A 17,797-nucleotide genomic window follows, 5' to 3' on the forward strand; every position below is an offset into this window, starting at 1 on the left:
TGTGTGTGTGTGTGTGTGTGTGTGTGTGTGTGTGTGTGTGTGTGTGTCACATCTCCCTGCACCATTCCTCCTTGCTTTCTGGTACTCTTTCCAATTTTCTTGCCCTCTCTCTGGCCTCAGTTCCTGGCCATTTCTGACACACACACCCCATGTCTGGTCTCTGTCTCTTTCGCTTCTTCTCTCCCTCTGTCTCTGTTCACACGATCCATTTGTCCTTTCCTTGTAACTCCATGTATGTCTCTGAATCCATGCGCATCTCCCCGTGTTGTAGGGTGTGGGTACAGCAAGGCCCAGCACCCATAATTCCCTCCCCCACAGACGGCCCTCTCCTCAGGGCCCCGCCTGGTACCAGGAGCCCCCCCAGCAGGGGGACTGCGCCTGGAAGCTGTAATGGAGGCCCTGCAGAGGCAGCAGGCAGCAAGGCTGGCCCAAGGGGTGGGGCCCTCGGCCCCTCCTCGACTACCGCTTCCACAGCCTCCTCTGCTTGACACCCGGACCCTACAGGCTCCTGAGGGGGCCTTGGGGGTGATTGGGGCTGAAGAAGAGGAGGAGGCTGAAGAAGATGAGGAGGGAGTGGCACCCTTGGCAGAAGAGGAGGCGGCTGAGGAGAGACATCCAGGAACCCGATGTCCCAACGCATCTTCCAGCCAGCCCCCTGGAACTCAAGCACATGAGTGGACCTATGAGGAGCAGTTCAAGCAGGTAGGACCTCTTCCCCCACTGCCAGGCTGCCTTTCTCCCTCTGGCAAAGGGAGAAATCCCTACCACCCTCTGCAGGATGTAAAAACAGAGGCCTAGAGAGAGAAAGGTGGCTGGATAGAGATGGGTCAGGAAAGACACCCACAAATGTAGGGAGTACACAGGAATTTATTAGGAGGTATAGGAGATCCCAGAAACGTGGTAACTGAATGGAGGCCCTTGGTGAGTTTGAAAGGGGATAGGATAGGTGTAAGGGTATTGAGGGAAAGGGATCTGGAGTCTGAGGAATCCATGGCAACACTACCCCATCTATCCTCTCACATAAGTTACAAGCACCAAAGGGACTGTCTCAGTGTGTCTACAGTCTTTGGAAGGAGAATAGAGGTTGCTGCTGCTTCTGCAAATGGGCACCCATCCTCGTTCCTGCCACACACTCTACCATCTAGTTCTCCTCCTGACCTAAATTCCAGGGGTGTCAGTCCCCAGCCTTGCTGGCCACCTCAGCTGCAGTGTTACTGAAGCCCCCACCATGCAAACTGGGCACAAATCTTTATGTACATGACCTTAATCTGAACCCTTCCAGACTAGGGACAGTAGGCCAGGCTGTCACCATGGTGTTACTCAGGGCTTTTATTTCCAGCTGTGCCATTCTAGTGGTGTTATTCATAGGGTGTTAGTTTGGGGGTATTTTCTAGAAGTGCTAATCTGTAGCTAGTGTCCTGTCGGTGTAAGACCAGGAATGTGACACTCTAGTGGCTGTTTCCCCAGGGCACTGTTCTGGGCTTACGACTGAGAACATGTACCTACAATGGTGTGAGACTTAGAGTTCTGGGTCATGTGTGTGTGGCTTCATGTGTGTGAGCCTCTGGGGTTTGACAATCATGGGAGGATTTTACAAGGTTATTATTGAGGGCTGGAGTGTTACTTACATGTGTGACTCATAGCAAGCTGAGGCTGGGAAACTGTTACTCTGGACTCCATTACTCTGGAACTGTTCGTTTTAGATTTAGGAGGTGATGTTGGAGGGGGGATGACCAATAGAGTCCTCATGTTCTGACGTCTCAGCTCCTGTGTGTCGTGTGGCCAGCGCTTGTGTGATTATAGACACTGTAACCACCTCTGGGAGGAGATTAGACAAGATGGCGCCTATAAGGAGTTCCCCAGGATCCTTCCTGCTTGAACTAACCTTAGTTAGCCCCAAAGGATATGAACTGCATAAAGCCCTTATACAAGTTAAAGGGAATGAATAAGTGTCTCAGACACCCATTGTCTCCTAAGAGTGGAGCACAGCCCCAGCCTGGCTTCTCTCCTCAGGATGGCCAAGACTGTCCTGACAGCAGGCTGAGCCACTCAAGTACCTTCCTGCTTCCTCACTTTTTTCCTCATATTTGCCGACTGCAAGGTTTGCGCTGCCTAGGGTACCACTCACTAGCTAGGATACACCTCTTGAATATATTAGGTCAAGGCACCCTGCCTGCTCCTGGGGGTGGGTCTGGTGCCAGAGAATTCACATCAGACTCCATTCATCCTTTCACCAAATACTTGTGTCCAGAGTATCACCTGAATTGGGGCTCCAGGGGTTAGGGGGCCAGTGGGGCTGGAGAATGACCTTGGTCCTTCCCCAGCTGTATGAACTCGATGCGGACCCCAAGAGAAAGGAATTTCTGGATGACCTGTTTAGCTTCATGCAGAAGAGGGGTGAGTAAAATGATGTGGGGACATATCCAGATATTTCTCCTATTGACTGGGTTTGAGGAAGGAAAACCTCAGGGCATAGTCCCCAGGTGAGGTCCTCCCTGCAGAGGCCTGAGGTGGCACCTTGTCCTTTCGGCCCTCAATAGCATCTTTAACCTCTGACCCTTCCCCCCCTTCTCCACCAGGGATTAATTAGTGACCAACCCATGGGCAGGTTAATGAGTGTGAGATCAATTGGGAGGGTGGGAGTGAGAGCTGGTCAGGACTGGCCCGAGACAGGAGGGCCCCAGGACTTAGGGCCAACAGAGATGCCTTGGTGGTATACCAGGTGCCCTTCCTCCAGCCCTGTCGCTCCTTCATTTCCTTTTGCGTTAGCCCAGGGCACTCCCTCCCTGTCCTGCAGCAGGAAGGAATAGGATTCGACTGAAGGAAAGCTTTCCCAAATGATGGGCTGTGGCCATGTGAGTTGGGTCTTGGAGAAGGAATTCCTCTCAAGAAAATCTCAGTGTTGAAAGCATGCAGAAGGGGTCGAGGAGGAATGACGGTGGGCAGCAGTCCATCACTTCTGCTTCTCCCCAGATTCATGGGACTGCACACTGACTCATTATCTCTCTCTACAAAGCTAATTAACTCACTCCGAGTGCAGGCTGATAAGCTGCTAATTAACTGGCTGCACTGCTCCCCTCCCAATACAGGCCCCAGCCTCAACTCAGCAACCTTTTCTGGTCCCATCCTTTCCAAGAGCCCTGGGTGAGGACCCCAGGCTTTCTTGTTCCCCAAGGAGACCTGGCCATGGTAGTACTAGTGTCCCTACGCTTCGCCTTCCTGAGGACCTTCTCTCTCCTGGTGATGGGGTAGGGTGGCCTGACAGCCTTGCCCACACCCGAGCTCTGCCTCCCTCTACTCAGCTGCAGGGGGAGGAGGTCTCACGGGGCCGATAATTTCCCCCCATTAATCAGGCCGCAGCTAATTGTTCGGGTCCAAAGGCACCGGTGGAAGGGGCTGGGATCGGTAAGGAATTAACTGGGGCCCATCGCTCAGCTCAGACAGGCCCCTTTGTCAGGACTGGCTGGCGGGGGTGGCTAGGTTTGAGGAGTTGGCTGGCCCGGGCAGGATCAGATTCTTATGCACCCGCTGTCTCCTGGCTTCCTGCGGCCTTTGGGGCTGCTGCTTTGGGGGAGTATGGCTCTTCAGCACAAACAGAAGTCCTTCTTACAGTCAGCAAAGTAAAGCTGTCAGGTGAATCCAGCTCTCTGGTAGATTAGAATGGTTTTCCATTTTTACGCATTTGGAAAATAGTGTTGAAACAGCCATAACATTTACAGGCTGTGAGACTGTAATTTCAGGGTCTGTGAATAAAGTTTCACTGGAGCACAGTCATGCCCACCCTCTTTGCTAAGGCTGTTCTCAGATACAATTGCAGAGTTGGGTATTTGGAACAGGCAGCTTTTGTGCCACAAAGTCTAAATATTTACCTTCTGGCCCTTTACAGGAAAACTTAGCTGATTTCTTGTCTTAGTCTCCTGTCCTTCCTGCTACAAAGCAGGGATGGGGGAGTGTCTCTGCCTATAATCCCACCCCTCCTCTGCAATCCTTTCGTGGTCCTGTTCTTACCTAAGCCTCATGAAGATACCCTTTAGTCCCCTGAGATGACCTTGGACGAGACCTAATCTCAGTGTCCTGACTTTCTACCCACTTCACACCAGGGACGCCAGTGAATCGGGTGCCCATCATGGCGAAACAGGTGCTGGACCTGTATGCATTGTTTCGCTTGGTGACAGCCAAGGGCGGCCTAGTGGAGGTCATCAACCGAAAAGTATGGCGAGAAGTCACACGCGGCCTCAGCTTGCCCACCACCATCACCTCTGCCGCCTTCACCCTCCGCACCCAGTGAGGACAGCAGAGGGCGCGGACACTGGGGCAGAGCCAGAGGGACAGGGTGGAGCGCGGGAGTGACGGACGGGGCGGGGCAGGGGCTGGGTCCACCCTCCTCCCCCCGATCTGTCTGTCCTTAGGTACATGAAGTATCTGTACCCGTACGAGTGCGAGACGCGGGCACTCAGTTCCCCAGGGGAGCTCCAGGCCGCCATAGACAGCAACCGGCGTGAGGGCCGTCGCCAGGCTTACACCACGGTCCCGCTCTTCAGCTTAGCCGGGCCCACGCCTCGGGGCGCTCCCGGCCCCGCCTCGAGTCACGGCCCCGCCCCAGCCGCGAGCCCCAGCTGCCCAAGTCCCGCCCAGGGTTCCACCTCTGGCTTGCCGGCTCACGCTTGCGCTCAACTGAGCCCAAACCCTGTAAAGAAAGGTGCGAGGAGAGAGGGAGGAGTTTGGGGATGAAGTCTCTGAGATCTATGCACAGGGAATATTAAAATGTAGGGACCCAGGCGTGGAAGGCAATGCGATATGAGAGCAGCACGATCTGATGGGGCTCAGGGCTTATGAAATCTCTAAGTAGTCCTGAGCTTTGAGGTCAAGAAAGCCATGAGACCTGTGGGTCTAAGGTTCGGGAGAAGGTCCTTCACCCAAAGCAGCTTCATTTCACTGCTGTCCACAAAGGGATCCCATTTGGATGTAATTTGCTCCTCCTGTGACTTATTTAACAACAAAGAGCAAGGTAAGCTTGCACATTTTCTGACCTAAACCAGCCTACACCTATGTGCTGGCCCTTTTTTCTCCACATCTTTAAGCCAGAGTCTCTGGAAGGGAGGAGAGACTGAACCTGGTTTATCAGTCTGAGTGACCTCTTTTGGTTCCAGGCCTAGGGGAGAATCAAATGCAAACACGTATTAGTTAGACCAAAGGAGCTGAGTGGCCTGTTTTGTCGTTGCTTTGTTTTTTCCCCAGAGGAGAGCGGAATTCCACCCCCGCGTCTGGCGCTTCCTGTGGGCTTTGCCTTGGAGGCTGCCCAGGAGAAGCTGGCACCAGAAGAACCTCCAGAGAAGAGGGCTGTGCTGATGGGCCCCCTGGATCCCCCTCGGCTGAGGGCACCCCCCAGTTTCCTGCCCCGTGGCAAGGCTCCCCTGAGGGGTGAGGAAGGGCTTGCCAGTGAAGGGCTTTGGACTTGTGTCAGGCTCTTCACCTGACGGACGGACGTTGGAGGTGGTAGACAGATCCCTCTATAGACACCCACATAATTATGGTATGGGGTTCAAGTGAAATGGGAGGCTAGCTGTAGGACTAAGGGAGGAGTCTAAGTGTGAAATCTGATACTCCAAAATGTGACTTCCCTGCCTCCTTCTGGACAGAAGAGCGATTGGATGGGCCCCTCCGTCTGGCAGGCAGTGGCATCAGCAGTATCAACATGGCGCTAGAGATCAATGGGGTGGTCTACACTGGTACGGGTACCACAGGCTGTCTACACTGGCATGACGTTGGGATTTAGACTGGCATGGGGATTTTAGGTTTTCTCTACTAGCATGAGCATCAGGGGTAGCTGATCTTGCATGGGGCCTTAGAGCATTGCTACACTAAAACATGTCAAAGAGTATTTCTACATGGCATGGGGTACCTGCGTGGTCCATGCAGCATGGTCGCCGTGAGACATCTGCTTTGTCATGGGTCTGTGAGCATCAGTATTTATTGTGTACCCACTTACGGGTATCAGCATTGACAAAGGCGCTAACCAGGGGGATGGCCATCAGTTGTGTGTGGCCAGGGATGTGTGCAGTTCTCTAAGAATCCACTTTTGTTCACCCTTTGTTTGTTTGTTTGGGGTCTCACATTCTCCTGTTTGTGTTTGCATTTTTACTATCTCTTCATCCTTTATTAGGTATCCTCTTTGCTCGTCGCCAGCCTGTGCCAGCGTCCTTGTATCCAACCAATCCCCCACCCCCACCCTCTACAGGCCCCCCTTCCAACACCTTGCCCTGAAAGCAGCTGCTGAGAGCTAAGAGTCCCAGTATCGTTGCTGAGGGGAGAAAAGGTACCGTCCCACCTTGATTCCTTGAGGATGTGATGCCCAATCTAGGATCCAGTCCTGGGAGATGTCAGCATGCCGCCTCCACACCAAAGGGGTTTCTTATGTTCCACCTACCTCACTGTAAAAGGAGGACACCAAGTCCCTAGCTAGTCCAGCAGCATCTACCAAAGAGCTCTTCCCTCAATAACCCCTATCACCCTCTCATGTGACCCACCCCTGTGACAGTGTCATCTTTGGTATTCTACCTCTATGAGTCAATTCTCCTTTCTCAGAGGCAGGTGGAGGATTGAATTTGAATGTGAAGCTGTCCTTTGGGTTGCATCTGGAAAATAAAGCTGTGCTTCCTCCGTTTCCTGTGCCTCCTCTGTGCCTTGGGTCTGGGAGGGCTACACAGACTACACTGAGCTGTCCAAGTGGAAGGCAGAAGAGCAAACCTCTGTGAAAATAGAAGAGCACTTTTTTTTGGGGGGGGGGGGAAGCAAGCTCTCCCTATGTTGTTCCCTGACTGGTCTTGAATTCTCTGTGTAGGGCAGCTGTGTTCTCAAATTTGCATCATCCTCCTATCTCTCCTTTCTCTCCTGGTACCACCAGACAAAGCAGGGCCTCAAATCAGACTGTTTGAGTGTAAGTCCTGACAACAGGAAGCTTACGTGTAATTCAGTTGAACTTTAAAAGATTCCAAAAATTTATGATATGTCCCTCAGGAAGCTGCTGCTGATCTATGGGTATTAGCCTATCTTGGAATAGTCGGTTTTCAAACGCGTATTTACACGCGCACTCTCAGGGAATGGGGTGGAAAAGACTCTATCCTGGAATTAGAACACTAAAAGTTTTGACAACCAGGCTTGGACACCAGGATGGGGCCAAGACTCAGATCGTTACCTAGGTAACTAGATAGCGTTGCCGTCGGTGTGGTCACTTCCGACATCCAGACTAAATAGTGACGTCACTTCCTGCAAAGCGCACTGGCGCTCTCCGATTGACCAGTCTTCTTATTTGGGCGGACGTCCCACCCTCTGACAGTTTCGGAAGGCTGCGGCCCGAGCGATGGCGGCTCTGACGGACGTGCAGCGGCTACAGTCCCGAGTGGAGGAGCTGGAGCGCTGGGTGTACGGACCGGGTGGGACCCGAGGCTCCAGAAAGGTGAGCGGTCCGGCCCACTGATCCGTTTCTAGGGCAGGACAGGAGGTCAACCCAGCCTTTGAAATAAGATCCAGGACCTCCTGGAACAAATCGGACCCTCGGGGTCCGTCCCCGAGGGCATTGGGATGGGAGGGCGGATGCTTAAGCCTGTTTGAGATGGCCTCGGTGACAGCTTTTACTAAAACTCCACCCTTGTGCTCACAGGCGTGCTAAGGAGACCAGACACATTCAAACACTGATTGATGGGAGTTTTAGTAAGCTGAAGTCTGCTGTGGAGTGTTGCGAAATTAATTGCGCGGGGACAGGAGCCCTAGAGGAGTCTGAGCACAGGTGGATACAGAAGGCTTGAAGGGGTGAGAGGTGAGGTTGAGCATGCCCAGATAAGGAAGGTTAGGAATTGAGTCCTAGGTGTTCAGATGTGGACGGACATAACGTCTGAGTTTTGGCAAAAAGCGTAGGTGCACTCAAATCCCTTTTTACGGTGTAGAAACCATTTACTGGAGAGCTTCCGGTGGTGTCAGGAAGCTGGAACTAAGTACATCAGAGGTAATGATGTCTGTGTACTCTTTGTAAAAGTGTCACCAGCAGATTGTGTTCCATTTTGAGAACCAACTTATCCTGGTTTTCCTTTTATCTTTGGCTGCTACTGTCTGTCTTGTGTGCCTCCCCTGATTCTTTAGTCCCTTGAATATTAGTGTTCTTCACCTTTACGAAAACAAAAACCTTGAGTGAACTCATTCCTCAGTCACAACCTTTTAGCTGACCCTTGACTGTTGTAACATTGTACTCTTAAGCCCCAGGCAAGCTCACTCACTTCCATAGTTTCAGTACGCATTTCATGTCCTTATGCCTCCAGCATGCATCTCTGTTCCAGATTTTTCTATTCTGAGGACCTAATTGATGTTTACCTATTGGTCTTGTCCATTAGGATATCCTACAGGTGTCTCAAGCCCAGACCCTTAACTCTTAACTGTACCCTGCCCGTGCCCTAAGCCAATTTTCTACTGTCTCCTCTACATGGGAATTGCGTTGTCCTTGAGACCATGGAGTCTTTCATCTCCTGTACTATTAGTAGAGGGGATGGGGCTAGAGATAGACTAGCCGCTCTGTTCTCCAGCCCTGAGCTAAAGAAGATCTGGGTGAGGATATTTGCATATTTCATGTCCAAACACAGGGCTTAAGGAAATATATAGTATGTAAGGGTGCCCATTAAGCCCTAAATTAGTTCACTATCTCCCCAAACAGACAAACACTCCCACCGCCATCCTGCAAAGGAGAACATGATTCATTCCCTTTCCTGTCACATTAAAGAGTTCCTAAAGGTGAAGTGTACCTTCTATAATACAAGAGGAGGCCAACCTAAATTATTGGAATTCAAAGGCTTGAAACTCTATAGAGAAAAGAGGGTTTTTCCAGGTGTGTGTGTGTGTGTGTGTGTGTGTGTGTGTGTGTGTGTGTGGCAGTGTCTTTATTAAGTAGCCTTGGCTGCCCTAAAACTTGTCATGTAAACCAGGATGGCCTCAAAATCACAGAGATCTGCCTGTCTCTGCTTCTGCAGTGCTGGGATTAAAGCCACCATGTCCAGGTTCTTCTGTGTCTTAAGCCAAGTGATATACCTTGGAATTGACCTCTGCTTCCTTTTAGGTGGCTGATGGCCTGGTCAAGGTGCAGGTGGCTTTAGGGAACATTGCCAGTAAGAGGGAGAGGGTGAAGATTCTCTACAAAAAGAGTGAGTATTCCTATTGGGGGCCTCGTCGCACTGCCTCCTGTGTCCGTGGCCCCTGCAGCCTGTCCCTGCCCTTGAGCAGTATGTCACTGGAATACCTCTTGAGGATAGAAGCCATTTTATTGCTGGCGCAGCATATTGGGAGTGCTTTCTTGTGGATAAACCCCACGCCTGTGCCCATTGTTCAGAACTGTGAGCTGAAAGTTCTTCCTCAAAGCTTCCTTTGGTGGTAGATGGGGATAGGGTATGACATTTCTCTAGGCGAGGTTGAGAAGGAAAAGGATCACTTAGCATCCCAGTGTTGATTTAGCCAAACATTTAACATTACTGTAGCTAGTAACTTTCTCAGTGAGTAGAAACTTGTCCTGTGGTATTGAATTGAAAGGTGCCGTCTACCTTGGTGAGAATAGGTCAGTGGGAGTACTGAGGGAGGGGGCCATGAGTGGTGGCACTTGTATGTGAGGGCCCAAAGCATGAGGCCAGTCAGCAGATGACAGTCTTGTATGATGTGAATAATCTGGGGAGTAGAGAACAGGACTCAGCGGCTGCTACTGATCCAGCACTGTGTGGTCAGAGCATAATTCAAGAATTTCTCCGAAGATGAGCACCCCAAACGCATTTAATTTAAAAAAAAACATTTATTTTTCTGTGTGTGTATTTGAGTATTTGGTTAGAGATAACCTATGGGAATCAGTTCTTCTTTCATCATGGAGGTTCCAGGGATCAAACTCAGATCATCATATTTGGCAGCAATTACCTTTACCTGCTTAACCATTTTGCTATCTCCAAACTACCTTTGTAAGGTCACATTTTTAACTATTGTTTTTTCCCGTCCTCCTTTGCTAGTTGAAGACCTGATCAAATACCTGGATCCCGAGTACATGGGTCGCATCGCCATTCCCGAGGCCTCAAAGCTGCAGTTCATCCTAGCAGGTAACGCCAGACTTACGTGTGCACAAGCTGGCAGTTGTGGAGGAGGCGGTCACAGTAGCAGCTTCCCTCTCTGGCCTGTTATACACAGAGCCTGTCAACTGCCTGGATTCTGGCCTGGCTCCTGACTGGGGCCCAACCTGGTCCTGTGAGTTTTATAGTCAGCATGGGCACAGTGTATACCTCTGGGCCAGCTGCAGTGCCAAGCATATGGACCCTACTTCAGTATTCTCGAAGACCCATCTGTAGGATTTTCCTTTAGAATCTGTCATGATACTTACGAGGCAGAGGATCTTGTCAGAAGGAGCAGGCACAAAGAACATTGTCATTCAAGAGAACGGAGAATGTTGGCATGAGTTTCATCTTTTGTGTTTTTATAGTGCTTCCTTTTGTTTGTTTTGTTTTGTTTTTTTTTTGGTTTTTCAAGACCATGTCTAGCTTCTGTGGGTGTTGAACCCAATGTTTCAGTTAAACACAGGTGCCCTTCTCTGACTTCCCTCTTCTGATCATTTCCCTTCACTCATTGCAGGAAGCTGTCTCAGCTCTTAGAATGCTGCATATGCAGGTCACACAGGAATTCTCTTGGCAAGAAGTTTGCCCTTGACTGTCTATAACAGCGCCAGCAGTATGCCAAGTGACTCTGTGGCTCTCCCCGTTTTGCCATGAAAACACAGGGTGTTCTTTGAACAGTACCTATTCCCTTGGTGTCACTCTTAGAATATCACCCTTGTAAATTCACATATATGTGGCCAAAGGAGCAACTTCTTGTCAGTGAACTGAAGTTTTTCTTTTTCTTTTTTCTTTCTTTTTTTTTTTTTTTTTTTTTTTTTTTGAGACAGGTTTTCTCTGTGTAGCCCTGGCTGTCCTAGACTCACTTTGTAGACCAGGCTGGCCTCGAACACACAGAGATCCGCCTGCCTCTGCCTCCAGAGGCATGCGCCATTGCACCCAGCTAGATTATTTTTTATTACCATGTGTAGTATTTTATTATTATTATTACCATGTGTACATGTGTGTTTGAATACAGGTATGTGCACATGAGTGCAGATGTCCACAGACATCAGAGTTGCCGTATCTCCCTGGAGCTGGAGTTAAAAGTCGTTGTGAGCCTGGGTACTGGAAACTGAACTCTGGTGTCTGGAGGAACAGGATGCTCTTAGATGCTGAGCCATCTCTCCAGCTCCACTACTTATGTCCTAAAAGATCTAGAGAACATATAGTAGGTTCCTTTTCTCCTTCCCTTATGTTTGCCATTATGGAAGATAGGGGCTCTCACTGAAAGCTCAGCATCTTTCTGGGACTTCAGCATCCTTGGAAGAGATTCTAGTCAGTCTGTCATTCTGCTGGTAGAGTTTTCTGAGTACCTGAATTTATTTATTCATCCAGAAGATACCAGGCTGAGTACTGTGGGCATGTGTCCTAAGTCCTAAGTACTTGGGAGGCTGAGGCAACAGGATTACAAGTTCAAGGCTAGCCTGGGTCAACATAACATGATCCTGTCTCACAAAAGGAAAAGAAAAGGAAAAAATGTAAAGGAAAACAGAAAACATTTACTGATCATATGAACCAGGCTTTATTCTGGGGTCAAGATGTACAGTAGTGAACGAGAAAGTCTCTGTCCTCCTGAAAATAAGTAGGTGGTTGTCCTTTAAGAACCTGCCTGGGAGAATGATGGCTGTCTGACACTGAGGACTAGGGAGGAGGGGCAGCTCCTGCTGGGAGGGGTGCTCAGAGGTCCCAAAGGGGCCTAGACCCATGACCGTGGCTCAGACTCCAAGTTCAGGGGCTCTTCCAGCCTCCCCATCCCTTCCCATGCTCTGCCTCGGAAAGTCAGAGTCTACTTGCACACAGACAATTGTATAGTCTCCTGAATCATCTTTTCTTCCTTTCCAAATGTTTTCACATCTTCCATCATATCACTTAGCCTGCTCAGGAACCCCAGTGTCTTCTCCTTACTAAGATAAAATCTAGTACTTTAGCCTTTCAGTCTACTAGACCTGCCTCCCCAGCCAGGTCAGTGAATTCTTTCTGACTGCCAGGTGTATCTTCCTCCATTCATTTACACATGACAACCTTCTACTCTGTGGATTTCAGTGCACCAGAACCCCTTGCACATGAAGAACCTAGAGCCTACTGCTGTCCACACTGGCCTCTCCCACTCTGTCTCAGCTCCCCTGTCATTTGTAATTATCTGTGCCTGTGAGAGCCAGTGAGCAGAACTCGTCAGATACGGCCTGCCACATGTCTCCTCTACTGGACCTTTCCTGGGGCCCTCAGCTCAGGGAAGCCAAGTCTGAAGTATTTTTTGGGCCAGGAACACTTGCTGAGTTATTGACAGGATCTGGAGCTCAAACTTGAAAGTGGGGATTTGTAGAGATTGAGATGCTCCTTAGGCCTTGGGATGGGTCAGACAGATGCCTGAAGGAAAGGCTGGGCAGGGTGGGAGTGTACACCTAGGGCAGGGGCCAGTGGGCACAGTTGTTGCTCAGAGCTCTGAGGTCCATGTTCTGCCTGCTGGTGCGTAGCTCTGTATACAGGTGTAGCAATGTCCTTGGCTGCTTCACTGCTCTCATTTTGTCTTTGTGCTTCAGAGGAGCAGTTTATCCTCTCCCAGGTAGCACTCTTGGAACAAGTGAACACCCTGGTGCCCGTGCTGGACAGTGCTTCTATCAAAGGTACCCCTCTGGGCTTGCCGCTCCACTCTCATGCTTGGGGAAGTGACTGGTGGGGCCAAGACCTCCCGTGCTAATGCTGGCTCTGCCCCCTGTTGTTTTCCTTTCCTGTGGGTACCCACTGCCTGACTGTGGTTAAAATTCCCAAGTAAGAACATAGATCCAGGACCTCAGGCAATTTGGGTCTAAGAACAGGAGCAGTCCCAACTAGCAGTCCCAGCTCCAGAGATTCCTACTGCTTTCTACCTGCCCCCGAGTGCCTCTCCTTCAGGATACTGCAGAGCCCACATTTTATTGTCAGAGCTCGTGACAAGCGAGAGAATTTCTCCTGCTGCAGTGTTAAAAGAGTCCCTGGATCTGGGCTTTGACAAGCAGGCAGTGGCTTTAATTGAATCCAGATATCCATCTTGTCTGTCTCTAGAGGTATTTCTCTGAGCTCCTCCTCCTTGCCCTGATCAACTACCTGCTTGCAGGCAGAGCACGGTGGGCAAAGCTCTCAGTATGGGAGCCTAAGGGGCTAGTGTAGGACTTGGGTACTCAATTTCACCTAAGCTCCCTGTCTCTTAGGCCAGGAAGCTAGGCCTGCTGGATTGAGAGCAAAGGGGCAGAGCCTGTAGTAAGTAAAAGTTTCTTTAGTATTTCCTGCTCATAGCAAGAAATACTAAGGATTTAGTTTTTAATATTTAGAGGTTCTGTCGTCTATTCTCCCCCCATCCCATTGGTCTTGGAGTAAGGCTGGGGTAGGCAGGGAGCCCCAGCACCGCCTCCAGCTACAGTGGTCGATGAAGCCTGCCGTTTGTTTTGCTTGTCTACTCAATACTCTAATCTTGCCGAAGACCTAATAGACTATTGAGCAGTCCCGGGGGAGGGTGCAAGCATCAGGCGGTGTGTGTTGTTTTCCAGCCGTTCCTGAGCATGCTGCCCACCTGCAGCGCTTGGCCCAGATCCATATCCAGCAGCAGGTATGGAAGGAGAGAGGGCTGGAAGGCAAGGTAAAGATGACGAGACATCACATCCGCTGACACTAGAAAGGCCCTAGACCCTTGTGTTGTTGGTGGGTGAAATGTGGAGGTTTATCCTCTATTTCCAGAGAGGGGAAAGGACTTGCCTAGGTCACATCCAGGTTTCTTGCCCTCCAGAACAAAGCTTTTCTGAGATACTACAACGTTGGAGTTGAGAGGTACCTAATAATCCCTGGGAATTTGCTCTTGACTATGGGTGAAATATCCTTTCTCAAGGTAAAGACTGTTTAGAAATATGGACTGAGAAGCTGGAGACATGGCTGGGTCCTTAAAGTGACCTGCTCCTCTTGCTGAAGGTCTGGGTTCAGTCCCCAACACCCACATGGCCACTAACAACCAACCTCTGTAGCTTCAGAGGGATCTGACGCTCTCCTCTGGCATCTTTGGGTACTGCATACACATGGTGAGCCTGCATACAGGCAAAATACACATACACATAAAATAAAAACAAGTAAGTCCTTAGAGAACATAGTGACAGAAGAGGAGAGAGTGTTAATGAGCAGGAACCGCACCTCTCCTTGGTCTTTGCGCTGCTGGCCTAGGATTGAAAGGGCCTCTTTTGCAGTTGGCTCCTTTTACTCTAGTTTATTTTCTAGGTTTGGATGGAAGTTTTTTTTTTTTTTGTTTGTTTTTGTTTTAGAATGAGGCAGGATAGGGCTTTATTCAACTCCTGAGATATACTTTGGCTTTCAGGACCAGTGTGTGGAGATCACTGAGGAGTCCAAGGCTCTCCTGGAAGAGTATAACAAGACTGTATCTTTTGAGCTTCATGGTCCTTAATGGGTATTCTCCTAAAGCCTGTTTCTCCTACCCCTAATGTGCTCTCACCCCATCCTCTTCTCCCTTCCAACCCTTTGGGCTAAATCTCCACTTCATTCAGACTCCTGTTGTCACCTTGACTTGTCAACAGACAATGCTTCTCTCCAAGCAGTTTGTGCAGTGGGATGAGCTACTCTGCCAACTAGAGACCGCCAAGCAAGTGAAGCCAGCAGAAGAATGACAGTTGCACACCATGCCCACCACCAGGGAAAGGCAGGCAGTCCCCAGGGCCCTGGGCCAACCTGTCTTTAGAAGGCAGAGACAGCTGTGTATTTACTGAATTTAAATACTGCCTATCTGCGTTCAGCTGGGGGCTCTGAGGTCAGAGATGGAGTTTACCTTAGAGTTGTCATTTGCACTCTCCATCAGTGTATTTATTCCAGTGACAATAAACTATAGAGACCACTAAAGGAGTGTGTTGGCTTGCTGATCCAGCATGGCATGGCTGTGGGGATCAGAGTGGTGAAGGGGAGGGCTGTCAGCCCTGTGGTCTGGCTTGCTGAGAGAGAGCTCTCATACCATCTGATTGACAGTGGGGCATGGTAGATTTATTTATCCCACGTTTGCCAGCTACCCTCTAAATATCAGATCTTATGGTAGGTAAGGAGGACACCGGTAGGGTCATCTAATCCCTGCATAAGTTTTGGGGACAACCAGGAAAGGGGGGATCCTACCAGGTGGGCTGCTGGATGGTCATGGAGGAGCAAGCAGGGACACTCAGAGCCAAGGCAGCACAGCCTTGTGTCTATCCTAGTAGCCAGAGGAGGAGCCCACGAGGTTTGGATAAAGGAAATTTTAGGATCTGGGGAGGGAAGGGGGAGCAGGGGACCTTGATGGGAATGCAGGAAGTTAACAGTTCAAGCACGGCCCTCCGTGAAGTGTATGCTGCCCTCTTGTGGTCTGGGGCAGTGCCTCGGCTCCTTCAACTGCCTGTAGACCACCCAGCTTGTACTGCTGTTAGCATCCAAAATACAGCATGCCCAAGCTGACCTCAAAGTGGCAATCATCCTAGACTACTCCACCTGAAGAGTTGCCTGCTCTTCTTCAAAACTTCCTAGCAGTTTCTACCAACTTTCTGCCATCTCTTCTCAATTCTTGACGTTTGGGTAGTTAACATATCATTGGACAAATATTGGAGAGCCTATTTTGCTCTGGACACTAGACTAGGCTCTGTGGGCATGACCCCGTGTCGAAGCGCTGTGATGACAGAGTACAGCCCCTTCCCAGGGTCCCCAGCATACCGGATCCACCCAGCCTGTACGCCAATCCTCCGGGCCAAGGAGTTAATGCACAAGCTTTGGCTTGGTCCCTACTGAAGACCGCCTGGGTTGTCCAGGGCCGCAGGGTGAGGGCAAAGCTCAGACCCGGTAACTGAGGGGCTCACCTGCGTGTATCCACCAGTGGCTTTCACCTTAGCTGCTGCGCTGTGTCAACAGGTGACGCGCCATCCATCCACATTCTTCAGGCGCGGGACTCCGCCGACAGCCGTTCCTCTCCCGGGCTGAGCCCTCTGCAGGGACTGGTGTGCTCCGGCATCACCGCACGGGCAGCTTGAGGCCGGCGAGTTGCCGGCACTGGTTCCGCTGAGCCGAGCCGCAGCCCGGGTCTCCCTCACGCCCCGCCCCCTGCGTGCGCGGCCCCGCGGCCTCGCGCGCCCCCGGGCTGCGCGCCATCTTGGCTGCTCGCTGATGGTCGAACGCGGACTGGGTGCCGAGGTAGGAGCCAAATCTCAGGGGCGTGAAGACTCAGAGCTGGGGAAGGGGGTTGCCTGCTGCCTGGGACAGCGGCCCACGAGTGGTCCGAGCAGCTCTCAGTGCGAGTTCTCACTCACAGATTCCCCAGCCAGCCTTGGCAATCTTAACCTAGGAATGAGGTCTGCTCTTCCGGGCGGAGGGCCCGTGGGCGGGCCGCGTCCTACCTTACCTTAGGGAGTACTTTGTGAGGGCTCGTGGCTGTGCCCCGGGAAGTCTGGGACCAGGAGTCTTGGTTCTATTCTCTGGAAGCAGGAAAGTGAGGGAGCCTCGGCCGAGTCCTTAGAAGCCTAGTGAGGAGAGCCCGCTTGTTCTTACTGAGCTGCGGGTGAGGGGTCTGGGGCCTAGCGTGGAGGAGTGTGAGATGGTGAGCACGGCCCTGTCCCAGAGAGCCTGGTTGGGGTGGGGGATTGGTTCTGTTGGTGTTTGAGAGTTGTGAAAATATTTAGAAAGGGGTCTAAAAGGATAATTCTTACCCCAGTATTGAGATGCTGGAGGGGGTGGGAGGTGTGAAATCCCCGTCCGTGGTGAGGAACAGGATCATACCTAGAGGGGTGATGGAGGATGGACCTGGTCATATTCCAGCCATTCATTTGACCCTTTCTCGCAGTACTTAGCAAGAAAAATTCACCGAGGCCGCGCGAGCAGAATGGAACACTACCGGAGGGCTGGCTCTGTAGAGCTCCCAGCGTCTTCACCAATGCCACAGCTACCTCCTAACACTCTGGAAATGCGAGTCCGAGATGGGAGCAAAATCCGAAACCTGCTAGGCCTGGCGCTGGGTCGGTTGGAAGGGGGAAGCACAAGGCACGTGGTGTTCTCAGGTTCTGGCCGGGCTGCTGGAAAGGCTGTCAGCTGCGCAGAGATTGTCAAACGGCGGGTTCCGGGCCTGCACCAGCTCACCAAGCTTAGGTTCCTGCAAACTGAGGACAGCTGGGTTCCAACCGCACCAGACACAGGCCTAGACCCCCTCACAGTTCGACGCCATGTGCCTGCAGTGTGGGTACTGCTCAGTCGGGACCCCTTGGACCCCAGTGAATGTGGCTACCAACCTCCAGGCGCACCCCCTGGCCTGGGCTCCATACCTAGTTCCAGCTGTGGTCCCAGACCCCGAAGAAGGGCTCGGGACACCCGGTCCTGAAGACCTGCTGAGCCTGACTACCTGAGAACTGAATATCTGTGCCTTCTCTAAGAAGTGCTTATGACTGCTCAACATGCCAGCAAGGCCTGAGCCCACAGAAGGCCTGCCTTGCCTCTGTGCTGGAATGTGGGATGAGATTGCTGTGGAAGACTGACAGGTGTGGGCCAATGCTATGTTAGAGACTGCTTGAGGAGGGCTTACTCGGTCTCTGTCTACACTATTTTTGACTTGCCTTTTCTGACATCTGTCTAGGGAAGGAAAATAAAGGCTGTGCCCCTTT

At 51.2% G+C, this 17,797-nt stretch overlaps 3 protein-coding genes across 4 annotated transcripts; all 3 read left to right on the forward strand.

Moving 5' to 3' along the window:
- The first annotated feature begins 390 nt into the window (after positions 1 to 390).
- Positions 391 to 6,656, forward strand: Arid3c (AT-rich interaction domain 3C). Of its 2 annotated transcripts, XM_055618642.1 has the most exons (7): positions 391 to 702; positions 2,325 to 2,397; positions 4,101 to 4,284; positions 4,410 to 4,699; positions 5,239 to 5,421; positions 5,640 to 5,729; positions 6,164 to 6,656. In XM_055618642.1, exons 1-7 carry the CDS (start codon positions 391 to 393, stop codon positions 6,262 to 6,264), a joined length of 1,233 nt encoding a protein of 410 aa, XP_055474617.1. In that variant the 3' UTR covers positions 6,265 to 6,656. The 2 variants fall into 2 exon arrangements, with proteins under 2 accessions (XP_055474617.1, XP_055474618.1); XM_055618643.1 differs by lacking the exon at positions 5,239 to 5,421.
- Positions 6,657 to 7,271: 615 nt separating this feature from the next.
- Dctn3 (dynactin subunit 3) lies at positions 7,272 to 15,035 on the forward strand. The gene is made up of 7 exons (XM_055618636.1): positions 7,272 to 7,456; positions 9,101 to 9,185; positions 10,029 to 10,115; positions 12,704 to 12,787; positions 13,688 to 13,746; positions 14,500 to 14,559; positions 14,717 to 15,035. Exons 1-7 carry the CDS (start codon positions 7,361 to 7,363, stop codon positions 14,804 to 14,806), a joined length of 561 nt encoding a protein of 186 aa, XP_055474611.1. The 5' UTR covers positions 7,272 to 7,360; the 3' UTR covers positions 14,807 to 15,035.
- A 1,213-nt stretch (positions 15,036 to 16,248) lies between these two features.
- Positions 16,249 to 17,797, forward strand: Rpp25l (ribonuclease P/MRP subunit p25 like). Its single transcript, XM_055618648.1, has 2 exons — positions 16,249 to 16,340; positions 16,987 to 17,797. The coding sequence occupies exons 1-2, from the start codon at positions 16,314 to 16,316 to the stop codon at positions 17,515 to 17,517; spliced, it is 558 nt and encodes a 185-aa protein (XP_055474623.1). The 5' UTR covers positions 16,249 to 16,313; the 3' UTR covers positions 17,518 to 17,797.

This window comes from Psammomys obesus, unplaced genomic scaffold, assembly GCF_907164565.1.
Source record: "Psammomys obesus unplaced genomic scaffold, mPsaObe1.curated_primary_1811, whole genome shotgun sequence".
In the NCBI taxonomy this organism is placed as follows: domain Eukaryota; kingdom Metazoa; phylum Chordata; class Mammalia; order Rodentia; family Muridae; genus Psammomys; species Psammomys obesus.

Excerpts from the sequence above, each read along its gene's own strand:
- Rpp25l (XM_055618648.1), top strand. The coding sequence starts at position 16,314 with ATGGTCGAACGCGGACTGGGTGCCGAG. Across the intron at positions 16,341-16,986 it reads AACGCGGACTGGGTGCCGAG|TACTTAGCAAGAAAAATTCA; the intron begins GTAGGAGCCAAA and ends CCTTTCTCGCAG.
- Arid3c (XM_055618642.1), top strand. The coding sequence starts at position 391 with ATGGAGGCCCTGCAGAGGCAGCAGGCAGCAAGGCTGGCCCAAGGGGTG. Across the intron at positions 2,398-4,100 it reads TAGCTTCATGCAGAAGAGGG|GGACGCCAGTGAATCGGGTG; the intron begins GTGAGTAAAATG and ends ACTTCACACCAG. Across the intron at positions 5,730-6,163 it reads CAATGGGGTGGTCTACACTG|GTATCCTCTTTGCTCGTCGC; the intron begins GTACGGGTACCA and ends ATCCTTTATTAG.
- Dctn3 (XM_055618636.1), top strand. The coding sequence starts at position 7,361 with ATGGCGGCTCTGACGGACGTGCAGCGGCTACAGTCCCGAGTGGAGGAG. Across the intron at positions 10,116-12,703 it reads GCTGCAGTTCATCCTAGCAG|AGGAGCAGTTTATCCTCTCC; the intron begins GTAACGCCAGAC and ends TTTGTGCTTCAG. Across the intron at positions 13,747-14,499 it reads AGATCCATATCCAGCAGCAG|GACCAGTGTGTGGAGATCAC; the intron begins GTATGGAAGGAG and ends TTTGGCTTTCAG.